Source organism: Psammomys obesus, unplaced genomic scaffold (genome assembly GCF_907164565.1).
Source record: "Psammomys obesus unplaced genomic scaffold, mPsaObe1.curated_primary_1811, whole genome shotgun sequence".
Lineage (NCBI taxonomy): Eukaryota > Metazoa > Chordata > Mammalia > Rodentia > Muridae > Psammomys > Psammomys obesus.
The window spans coordinates 14,902,108-14,914,832 of record NW_026592548.1 but is presented as its reverse complement, the minus strand read 5'-3'; the positions used below and the strand labels follow the sequence as shown (position 1 = coordinate 14,914,832).

At 43.1% G+C, this 12,725-nt stretch overlaps 1 protein-coding gene across 2 annotated transcripts in view; it reads left to right on the top strand.

The window, feature by feature from the left end:
• The window catches only part of Ddah1 (dimethylarginine dimethylaminohydrolase 1), a 131,668-nt gene that overhangs the window by 94,617 nt on the left and 24,326 nt on the right, over positions 1-12,725 (top strand). For both annotated transcript variants that reach the window (XM_055614362.1, XM_055614363.1), the window contains exons 3-4: positions 2,818-2,891; positions 4,054-4,173. In XM_055614362.1, coding sequence (XP_055470337.1) covers positions 2,818-2,891; positions 4,054-4,173 — 194 coding nt within the window. The remainder of the gene's footprint in view (positions 1-2,817; positions 2,892-4,053; positions 4,174-12,725) is intronic.

Here is a 12,725-nt window from a genome sequence, read left to right as displayed (position 1 = left end):
AAGTAGGCATGCCCACCCCTGGCTTATAAAGCAGAGTCCTGCCCAGACCACAGAAACCCCATGTTCCCCCTTCATCCCAGTCTCTTCCCACTCCCAGGCTCAGGAAGCCATTCTCTTTACTGCTGTGTTGATTATTTCCTGATCTTTAACGTTTGTCCTGGTGTATGTATTTCTCAGCATATGGCCTTGAATGTTGCCCTTTTGTGTTTCTGTTGCTGTGGCATCCACTATATGAGTCCCTGTGTGGTGTTTATACTTTTGACGTAAGTTGGTAGATGTAACAGTTTCTGTGGGCCATACCACCAAATATTTACTCACTTCACTGATGGTGTGGAGTGTGGGTGCTCCTTGGCTTTTGTCTTTCTTTGCCTCCAACGCTGTTTTGCCTGTTCCTGAATATGTCTTCAGGGTCTTATATTCTGTAAGGCTAACACTTGAATTCTGGGTTATAGGCTAAACCCTTTCCCTGCTTCAGCACGATTATATGGCTTTCCTTCTCCACTTTTGCTTCCTGATACGTGATAAGTCTTACATATCAGAGACAAAATCAATCCATTATTGTTCACTTTTTTATACAGTGTTATATTTAGTTTGCTAATATATTTAAAGCTTTTGTTTCGGTGGCCTACACTTTTTCTTTCTTGTTTCCCTCATCTGGCTTTGGTAATACCGTCTATTAATAACAGAAATGTATAGCTCATTATTAATTAATAATTATCATTAATAAATCAACAACTATTTATTTCATTTATTAGTTTATTATATAAATTAATGGGTATTGTCAATCAATTAATAATAATTAATGAGGTGTTCAGGGATGCTTTCTATTGTTCTTGTCTCTGGAATCAGTACAGTTTATATTGTGTATTCTTTCAGCTTGCTAAGGCAAATGCATGAACAGTTCTTGGCCCTTTCTTAGTAGGGAGTTTTAGCCTGGTTCAGTTACTGTTATGACTGTGTCCCTACTGTGGCTTTCCCCGGGCCCATATTGGTTAAGTCCCATTTTCTGACTATATCTCTTTTACCTCAGTTTTCAAAATGTTGGTTATAAAATCACTCTTAATGTTTCTTCAAACTCCATTTGTCATGCTTGTGCCTGCCTCCCCATCTCAGTTCCCTCCCCCTCCAGAAATCTGTCAATTTTATTAATCTTTTCAAAGGACCGATATTAGCTTTTGTGAATGCTTTAAGTGTTTCCTTTGTCTTTGTTTCCTTCTTTTAAGTGTCTTTTTTTATACTCTATTCTATTTTCCTACATAATAAAATGAGATTTTATCTTATCAATTTTGAAATGTACATTTCTCTAATGTATGGATTTCAAATATTTAATTAAATCATTTTTCTGTTTGTTTGTTTGTTTGTGACAAGGTCTTATATAGCCCACGCTTGCTTCAAATTCACTATACAGTTGAGGATGAGCTTGAACTCCCAATCCCCCTGCCTCTACATCCCTAGTACTAGAGTAATAGGCTTGCTCCACCACACCCAGTGAGAATCACTGTTTGGTATAGTTCTGATACCATCTGATTCTAAATATTTCCTAAATTTCTGTTATGATTTAAACATTGACTTATTAATAGATAATGATGGATTTCTTTTTAATGTGGCCATTGTAAGTTTGGAAACTACCAGCTCTACTGTAGCTGTAGAAGGGAAAACATTTACCCTATGTTTGCTTTATGGATTATATTTCAAGTAGATCAGTTTTTCTCTTCTTAGAATTGTAAATGTAATAAAGGGGTAGGTCTGCAGCCGAGCGTCCGTGGACAGCATCCATGGAGACGAAAGGCGCTGTGTGGCGCTCAGTGGGGAAACACTGGAGGAGTTAGGCCAGTGTCACTGGACCCCCTTGAGCATTCTGTTCCCACCATACTGAAATATTTGTGACCATTCATCTGTGCCTTGTGCGAAGCAATGAGCATACGGACCCCTCTGGAAAAAGAGAAAACGTAACCATCCCCAGGAAACTACCGCTTCATTGAGAATACAAAGAGTAAAGGAACAGTGTAAATGCTAAATGATCAGGAAGGCTTCAGCCACATCTGGAACATAGGATTGTTGATTTGATGAAAGGCCTGGTTTCTCTCACAAGTGAATAGGCTAGGAAAAGAAAAGAAGTTTGTTGGGTTTTTTTTTTTACTTTTTTAAAATTTTTTTATACAATATGTTTTGGTCATATTACTTCCCTCCCCCAAGTCCTCCCAGAATGATTTAATTATTAACAATCTCATGCGTATGGGTATGTGCCTGTGTACTACACGCGTGTCTGGTGCCTGTGAGGACCAGAAGAGGACACTGGATGCCCTGGAACTACATTGCTGAGATTTCTTGGGTATAGCATCCCCGTCATATCTGGAAAATATTTGCAGCAGACATCCTGTTCCTCTGGCTCTTCTGATCTTTCTGCCACGCCTTCTGAGGTGTTCCCTGAGACATAAGTGTTGGGTTGCACTGTCTATGCATAGCCATTTGAAGGGTGCGATAAAGAGGCGGTGAGCACCCTAGTATATCTGGGAAGCCACCATCATGCATCGCCAGGTACTGTTCATCCTCCACAGCTGACCCGCCATTGTCCTTCCGCAACCACTGCCCAAGTGCCTTCTCTAAGCTCCCAGAAACTGCCGTGCCGATTTCCACCTCTGGATTTGAAAGACTTATTTGAGATCAGTTTTTGGAATGGGAACAGGAGTCTCTTTGGTGGAACTCTCCCAGTGGAGAAGAGAACGCTGCAATACTTTAGGGCCATTATTTATGGATAAAGAAACAGTACAATCCCCAGGGCCACCAACTCACTCTGTTCCATCCCATCTATTATAGGCAGAGAATTTTTTGTGGGCCTTTCCAAAAGAACAAATCAACGAGGTGCTGAAATCTTGGCTGATACTTTTAAGGTAGGTGAAAGATCATTTAGGCCTGGCTCAGAGTAATTGCTTAATAAATATTCATAGCCCCATTGAATCAGTGTGTAATGAGTAATTGTGTTTATATTTCACCAGATTTACAAAATTATTCTTAGTATTTGTACATATACTAGACGTTTTAAAGACTATTAAATTTAAATTTCTTGATAATTAGGATCCATTGAGCTCTCTCAGGAACAAGGAAGTTAGTGTATAAACCCTCTGGCTTTTCCAAGTGCATAATCGTACAAACACCAGCACATGTTCCTGACAAAAATCACATTTAAAAAAAAAGTCTGATGAACTCAATGTCTAGCTCATCGATTCCTCCCTCCCCCCCACCCCCCGGCCGAGGGAGGAGCAGCCTTGCTAGGCCACAGAAAGAGGACATTGCAGCCAGTCCTGAAGAGACCTGATAAGCTAGGGTCAGATGGAAGGGGAGGAGGTCCTCCCCTATCTGTAGACTTGGAAAGGGGCAGGGAGGAGAGGAGGGAGGGAGGGTGGGATTGGGAGGGAATGTGGGAGGGGGCTAAGGCTGGGATACAAAGTAAATAACCCGTAATTAATATAAAAAAAATAAAAAAATAGGGAGAGAAAAGAAACAAGCAAAAAGTCTGGAGACCCAGATATGTCTAATGCAAAATGTGATTTTGAGACTAGAATCTGGGATCTTTTCTACTGGGTACTTACTGTGTACCGGAAACTGTGCAAACTGTTGCATAGGCCTTTCTCCAAGCTCTTCTTACTGCTCATGGGAGAATGGTTCAGAAGACTGCTTAGTAGCGATACAAACACACATTCACACACACACATACACAGTCATCCAGGAATTGCTGCTCACTCTGAGAATGTGAGGCTCTGGCTGATCCAGTATCCACAAGGGATGCAAACAACCCTCCCAGGGTAGTCTGTTCCACCAGCCAAGGAGCCAGCATCGCTGGTGACACAGTCAACTCTGGAAGGAAACTGCTTCCTTCTTACAAGCCTTGGTTCGGCTGGCAATACCTGAGAGTCAGGTTTCTCACTTCCCCAGCTTCCCGCTAGGGCAGGCAACCTTCAGAAGGGCAAGCCCGATTCAGGCAGTTTTTAATCAGTCTCGAGAAGGACTACGCAGTAAAAACCGACTTGTCTTTCTTTCTGTTTGTCTGCATAGGACTACGCGGTGTCCACCGTTCCCGTGGCCGACTCTTTGCATTTAAAGAGTTTCTGCAGCATGGCTGGGCCCAACCTGATTGCAATAGGGTCCAGTGAGTCTGCGCAGAAGGCCCTCAAGGTAAACACTAAACTGGACTCCTCAGTGCAGCGAGCTGTGCCTGGCCGCAGGCTGGGTACCAGGCAGGGGTGGCAAGTACAGATTGGACTGGAACACCTTTGGTGTGCACTGTCTGCTCTGATTCTCATTAACAGCTAAGAACTCGCAAGAGAGCGCTTCAGTGGTAAATCATTCTTTATCACCCATCAGGCATCCTTACATGGCCGTATTCTGAATGATAAACACCAAATTCATCATTTCCACACCCTGGGGATAAAAGGCTATGCCACTAGCCAGCAGTCTGTGCAGTGTTTTCTCTCCTAAGTAGGGGAGTTGGTACATTGAGGGCTTGTTACAATATTCTTATCCTTTTGTTGTATCTATACTACTTCATGGTGATCTTCTAGAAACTTGTGATTCTGGAGAACCTAGAAACCCTGACTTCTTCAATTTTAGCTAAAATGATAAATTTTAGCACAGGAAATGCCCTCACTTACTAAGTGAAGCTAGGAAAGCCCAGGGCATGGAGCTAGATATAGGGAGGAAGTCATGGAAGATTGGGCTTTCCATTGTTGCCATGTTTTCCATTTGATAACACTCTTCTCTAGTCTCCAGCTTCATCCGTGGGAGATAGCAGGCTGAGCTGAGGAAGGGTAGAGAACAGGCCTTACTCACCTTTTCCTTCTGGCCCTCTGTGGAGCCTGAACATTTTCCAGGTGAGGAGTAGGGTGGCACTGTGTCTCCTTTTGGCTGATAAACTAGATGGAGATCCTTGCTGAGGTCACAAGGCTGGCACTAAATGGTCTAGAGCAGGAACCCTTTCTCTGAGGTGGCCCTTCATGACCACATGCATGACTTATCTATGAACCAAATAAACAGAGACTCCTCTTAAGCAGAGAGCGACGGGGACCTGTATGCCCTGGTATGCACCATGCATTGCTTTGCTCTTTCACGTCTTTCCTCTATTTCCTCTGCTAACCCAGGTGTAAGTAGGGAGCAATAGTTGCCTTATGCAGACTTTCTCTGTAGAATTTGCAGCTCCTTCAGCCTTTCTTTTCCCCTTTCCTTTATTCCCTAACTGTATCTTTGACAGCATTCGAATCTAGGGCTTTTAGCAGTTGTTGCTGAATTATCTCCGAGTTTGATTTGTATTTGAGTGTCTTTCTCTGGTTTCCTTTAGAGTATGCCTTTTGTTTTGCTTCATCTGGAAAACTGTGTCAGCTTTTTGTGACCAGGAAAGATAATGTCTTTGAAAGAAAGCATTTGATGAATGGTGCCATCCAGGGGACCGGGGAAGATGGTATTTCTCCTTGGGGAGTAACTGTGGTATCTGTCCATGACAGCCGAGTTGGTCTGCACGTGTTTGGAATTGATTATAAGAGAAAGGGAACTTAAGCTGGCTTGTACCCTGCCTTTGTGTGAACGAGCACAAAGAACCCCTTCTAGGCAGAGTAGAGAAAAGTAATCCTTTATGCCCTTCTGAGTAGACAAGGTCCCTAATTCCAACAGCATAGTGATTGCTGCCTCAGCAGGTACTGACTCCGTCTGGAGAAACTGAAACAACCAAGTAAGAGGTAATGTGATATGGTTAGTTATATGAAAAAGATTCTGACAGCTACCCAAAGGTCCATGGAAAGCAGGGAGCTCCCTAGTAGCTAATCAGAGAAAGCTATGGAAGAAGTGGGATGAGAATTGGGTCAAAAACAATGAGTCTCATTTGTCAGGGCAGGGTTCAGTGAGTGTTCCAGGTGGGGATACAGGGTACGCTGAGACTGAAAAAGTATGTCCCTGACATGTGAGGAGCTTGACACACGCGAGAAGTGTTTTCTTCACAGCCTCTGGCTGGAGCAGGCAACATCTAAAGGTGTAATAACTCAAAAACGAGGAAGGGAAGGTTATCACCATGAAGAGTCTGGGTGCCGCGCATTTCTCCTTCAGAAAACACTCTGCTTCCCAAAAATGCCCAATCATTTCCATTTTCTAAATGGACAACAAAGACCTCACAGCTGAAAAAGAGGAACATGGATAAGCTAGCAAAGCAGACAACCAGAAGTCAGATTCACATTCCAATTTCTATCATGTGTTCCATTTTCTTTCATGCTTCCCTTCCCATTGACATGTTCTGTAAGATGGTATCTGTGGGGACTTCACAGTCCTTCCTGCAGAGTATTAATAATCATGTCCATTCTCCACCTGAAACCTCCTGTGTCGGGAGCTATAAATAGCCCCCACTAACCCCAAGGGCAGTCTGTGGAGATCCTGTTTCTCATTGGCAAATGTACTGCCTAAACCATGGGCCCACAGAACTGGCGAATGCCCACCTGTCTTGTTCCTACCATCGAAAGGTGTCCTTTCACTTTGTAGTGAGAGCATGACAAATTCAGCTGGTGGATAATGAGCTCTCCCACAGGGGATGGTCTCTGGTCAGAAACAGGTGGTCGGTGACATTCGCATTCAGGTGCCCTGATAAGCTCATTTATTTCAGATGAAAACAGCTTAGTTCCTGTATAAAGCTGGCAATAAAATCAATAAAGTGAAAAGCCCTACTCCTGATACAGAGATGTGCATACTGATGTAGACTTGCAGGAGGAGAGAGAGAAACACATATGCCACTTACAAAAATGGAAGTATCATTGACGCTGTGTTCCCATATGGCAGATGGAAATATTGAGACTGGCCGGAATAACTATTTTGAGTAGACTCCTATGCTTCAAGGACCTGACTTCCTGAGCCTTGAATCTCTTTTCCCTGATTTCTCACTATGTTCAGTAGCCTATGGGTGCTGTGACAAATACCTGAGATAAATCAACTTAAAAGGATTCAAGTCTCATGGTTTTAGTGGCTTCAGTCCGTGTCCCTAGACCAGTGGCGAGCCAACATATTGGAAGGGGTACACGGTGCAACATAGCAGCTACTCGCCTTATGGTGGTGGGGAAATGGGGAGAGAAAAAGGCCAGAGGACCCAGAATCTCCCACAAAAGCACTGTCTTAGGGTAAGCTAACTTGTCGCGCTAGGCCCCACATCCTGAACATTCCACCACTTCCCGGCAGTGCCACACGCTGGTGCTCAAGCCTCTGATACACTGAGCCTTCAGGAAACCCCCAGAATCAAAGCCTAGCTCCTTACTGCTCAATGGCCATTTTTTTTTCTATTGTAAAACTTTTTCTAATTGTTTTTTTTTAAACCTGAGATTTGTTCTGCTGAGCTCCTAGCCTCCCCTTTCTCCAGTTATTTTCTGCTATTTAGTTATTTGCTTGCTTATTTATTTGTTATTTACTTGTTTGCTTAGTTTTGCCCATATCCAGAGTTGACTGATTTCGAGGAAGCTGTGGGTTTGGTGGCAAATGCTGTTTTTCCTCACCAACCTCGTCTCTGGTACTGGCTGGGTGAAGAAGCCACATGCACTTGGGCATCTCTTTAGAGGGCAAACTGTCCAAACAAAGGTGAATAGTGCCTTCCTGTGTCATGCACCACAGCTTTCCTTATCCAGCACTCCTTCCTAACGCCTGTGTCTGCCAAATCTGAAACCTTCTTTACATACTCATTTAAAGCACTATATTTGAAACACTGTGCCGCGGGCCCTGGCCTGTTCTTGGTTAAGGAAATGGATTCTTAAGTGTACGGCCGTCATACATACCTAGGTTGTGAAACTGAGATCTTGGTTTGAACTAACAGCTTCTTTGAACAGTTTAACTTGCATCAGATGAAGCCACTTGGTCATTTCTCAGCCTTTGATGATGGTAGGAGAAGATAACAGTACTGGAAAGCGGCCATGTCCAAAGAGGAGTTCATTATCGGCCCCGCAGAACTCCTGGAATATGTAATTTGTACCCATCCTTACTGTGTTGTTGGTTGATCGAGCAGGGTCTGTGATCACTATTCTCTAAGAGCCTTTTGGAATTCACTGAGGCTAGAGGCAAGTTGACTTAAACTCTGTGCTTCTCTCCCACAAAAGATCTGAATCAAAAAAAAAAAAAAAAAAAAAAAAAAAGGGCACCCACACAGCTCCTCACATGGGCTGAAGCTGATTTCTGTAGAAGTCAGGGAAATAGCAGGCTATATCCAGGAAAGTCCACAGTAACATGCTAGTCCTGAAGGCCCTGTTTTCTAGCATTGGGTGCTGGAAGAGCCTTGACGGCTTCAGTATTAGCACATGTCATTCTAGGTGTTGTAATCACATCTTGGCAGTCCATGAGGACTGTTTTAAGTCCTATGAGGCATTAGGAACCAACTGTGTAAATCCACTGTGCATTGTGCATCCCTTTGAGTCATTCCAGGTCTCTCAAAATCACGTGGGTCTGCCCACAGTAGCACTGACATCCTAAGGAAGCTCTTAAATCTGGGAAAGATGTTGAAAAAAAAAAAACAGTCTAGTTCTCAAGATCATCAAAGAAACTACCCAAATCCTGCTTAATCTGCTTGAGGTCATGTGTAGTGAAATGTCACTGATCAGGAACACGTCCATATTCTATAACATGTTCTTAGAGGGGGCACATCCAAACAAAGGAAATTACATATAATAGTATTAGTTAAGGACTGTGAATGTGGGGGTGGGGTGCGCTGGACTAGATTTCCAGTAGGTGGTGATATTGCTAAATGCTTTATTTCTTCCAGCTTCTCAGGAGGAGAGAGTATCTCTCAGTTGAGAGTGTTCAGTCTTATTTATGCCAGGCAGTGGTGGCACAGGCCTTTAATGGCAGCACTTGGGAGGCAGAGGCTGGTGGATCTCTGAGTTCAAGGCCAGCTGGTGTACAGAGTGAGTTCCAGGACAGCCAGGACTACACAGAGAAACCCTCTCTCAAAACAAACAAACAAAAAAAACAAAACAAAAAAGAAGTCTAAATGTTCAGCCTTATTTATGAGGGCTTCTATGTTTTTGTCCAAATTACATGATTAGCATAAATCTATGTCTTCTGGGAAAGCAAACACAGTTTATATAAAGCACTTGCCCACTTGTGAAAAAAATCTAACTGTAGAATGGCACAGAAAACACTGCCTTCTGCTCATGGCATGGCCAACCCTCATGGCCTCACAGCACAGGGGTGACTTGTACAAGATGGTGCCCATCAGCATTCCATCATGATTGGGGTAGGACCTCATTGGGCCCTGAGCTGAGGAACCCTTGGCAGTTAGTAGCTGCTAGGGGTGAGGAATGATCGCCTTTGGTTAAGTTGCCCCAGGCTCCAATGGGTAACTCCCATGCGTGCTCGTACAAGCAAACCTCCCTAATCTCAGTGGCTCACAAAAAAGTAAGACATGAAGACCAGAGGGGAACATGTGAAGAAGAGGTTCAGCATGACTAGGAAGGTGAGAGTGAGCGATGGGCAATGAAAGTGACCAAAATATATTATCATTTGTATGAAAATCAAAGGATAGTAAGTTTTTTAAATAGTACTGAAGTTAATCCTGTTTTTAACCTGTCTTCTTTCTCTCTGATTATATTGTGGCCATGTGGGATTTTTGTAAAAGAAAATAGTCAAGCTTCTGTCTTTTTAAAGTTTGGGAATCAGATTTGTTCCACTTATGAATGATACATCAAAGAGGCAAACTGAGAGGAACTAAAGGGCAGCAGCCCATCTAGGAGAGAAAGGGACAGGGAGTTCCTTACAGGGAGTTTGTGAAGGTGTTCCTTTCATTTGAGACTGTTAAAATACCAGTGAAGAATTGGGGCATACATACCCATTTTCAGGGGAGAATCTAGGAATCGGGCAGAGCATACCTCACCCAATTCCTGACAAAAAGAGATACCATGGGCCTTCTCTGAAATTTCCCTGTACTCCTGTAATTCCTGGTACAGGTATGAATGGCCTTCCCAGATACAGTGTGACTTCCTTCCTCCAAGGAACTGGAAAGATTGAACTGAATATCTAGCTGAGGGCAGAGAAGAACCAAAAGGAAAAAAACAAAAATCCTAGACAAAATCTCTTAGAGCCTATCGGCCATGGAAGAATTATTATGTATCCGTTGGTATACCATGCAAAGTAAAATCCTCAAAAACAAAGGGACCTCCTGAGGGTTGGTGTTATCTCACGAATATAATATAAAAGAGTAGTGACTTTACCACACAACAATAATGATATCCTGTCCCTGGAAAAATGACATTTCAGAAGTGAGTAACAAACATTATTAAATTGGGCCTAGGAAGCTAAAATGAAGGAAAGTGTATTGGAGTCCCCAAAATAAATACGTGATTTGTAAGAAAAGTGGTGTTTTTATAGAGAAGCCTTGATGACAGAAGATAAACAGATGAGTAGCCATCTCAAGCCTGACCCAAACAGGAAAAAAGTTAGCTAATTCAAGGAACAGAATGTAAGGAAAGCAGCATGCTACGGCTGGGTCTTATGCTGACAACAACAACCATCAGATAGATAGATAGATAGATAGATAGATAGATAGATAGATAGATAGATAGATAGATAGATAGATAGACAGATAGATAGATAGACAGATAGATAGATAGATGGACTCGAGGAAGAGACTGCTACCCCTGCCTGAAAGCACCATCAGAGCTAGGTTAACACAGGTACCTGAGATACAAATAGAGCAAGGACAAGAGATCTGAGGCACATAGTCCCCAAAATAGGAAAGCAGAGCAATCCCACAGCCTAGCCCAGACACACAAATACAAGGGATGTTGTAAACCTGAGGAGCAAGAAACCTCATGACATCAATCCAAGTAAAGAGACTCTGTGACCATGAAGATGAGAAAAATCTGATTGGAACAGGCTGGGAACACCGAAAGATATCATCAAGATATTAATCTGGATTCCCCTCATCTTCCTGGCCCTTGTGGTCTTCATTGAAAGAATTGAGCTAAGACCTAAAGAGTGCTATGTAGAAAACAGGCAGAGTTCGGCAGAGTAGAGCAACAGAGTAGAGTAGAAGGCCCATGGTATCTCTTTTTGTCAATGGTGAAAGCAGGCATTTTCAAGGAAGCCATTGTCCGGATTGACGCTTAGGACTTTGCATTATTTTCTAATGTATCTCTAGACCTATCAGTCACCATTTCCTGGAGGGACTCCGTCCTGTTTAGACTTATTTTGGTTGATATATAAGAGAAAGAAAGTGTATGTCTTTCTTCTTTATAAGAAGGTGTCTAGCGGGCAGTCATCTTATAAGCCGATGCTGGAGGGGCCAGGTTGGCACGACTATCCATTAATGAGCTCCCCTGGATGTCATCTTCCCCTCCAGAGCCAGGGATGACATGGTTCCCACTCTTCTGACAATAACTAAACTCCTGCTTTCCCAGTCCTTTGTTTTACAAACTCTATGAGATAGGGGCCTAGTCCCAGGGCCCTTCCATCCTACCGTATCTAAATGGCTGCCAAACAGTAACACACTTCATAGTGTGTATGTTATATATTTAAATGAAATCATTCATCTAGAAAAACTTTAGCAACTCTACTGAAAAAAAAAAAAATTCCCAAAACACATTTACTATGGAATACTAACCTGGGGGGGAAGGAAGGATGAAGGGTATATTACTGAACCTATATGGATCTGGCCCAAAGCACAAGAAGTTCGGTTGATTTGAGTAAATGCTTAAAGATATCTAAAATCAAATCTGATCCCAGAAACACTATCATTTAATCAAATGCCATCCAGCCTGCCCTTTCTCTGTTTTTTCTCCCATGTTCCATCGTTCCTTTCAGATTCTTGGCCAACTTCTACCTTCACCCTGACCCTCTTCCTGTCAAGGGAATAATGTAGGATTAGCTAACTGATAGTCAGGCCTCAGTCCTATTACTACCTTCTAGAAGAGTGTCTGCTTTCTCTCTGTGCAGAGGACTCCCTGCGCTGTAGTGAACTCCTGATCACACACATGATGAAAACAAAATAAGCCAGCTCCAAAGAACACACTCCACACTCCTCCATTTATGTACTCACAGACCAAACAGCAAGAGTGGCCACATTACAGGGTAGGTCGGAGTCATGGTGCAGAGGCCCATTTTAAGATGAAACATCAGATTTAAAGTTTAAGAAAGATGCAACTCTAGTTAAGACAAAAGCCAGGGTTCTATCAGCCTTGTGAAGCTAGGCTCTTCCACCTACCTGTTAGGCCATTTAAAGAGAATAATAATAATAAACAGATGTAGTCAACATGGCCACACTGGGAAGAAAACATATAAAGGAAGCTAGTGACCCCAAGTCCACATCTGGGGGACTCATTTGAGTGTTGGGCTTAAACAGAGCAAGAATGGGGTTAGGGAGCAAAAAGCATGTATAAGGAAGCTGCCTTGATGTAAGTGTGCTCAGCAGCGTTGGTCTAAGTGTGGGCTTGCTGAGTGTTGTCTGAACTACAGCTCAGTACGGTGACCCAAGCAAGTCCTCCCTGCTTCCAGAGACATGGTGGCCCTTGGGAAATAGTTACTGCCATTCTAGGGGACAGCCTACGTAGCTTCATGGATATTTGTCTGTCTCTTGGGGGTTTTCTTCTCTTGCATTCCAGCAATCCCTGTGCCTCAGCCTTAAGAGGGATGAGTGGCCAACATGCTGACCTGCGGGGTAAGCTGGGAATGCAGTGAAAAAGACAGATACAAAGAGGCTTCGGAGGTGTTAGGCTTTTGTCCTA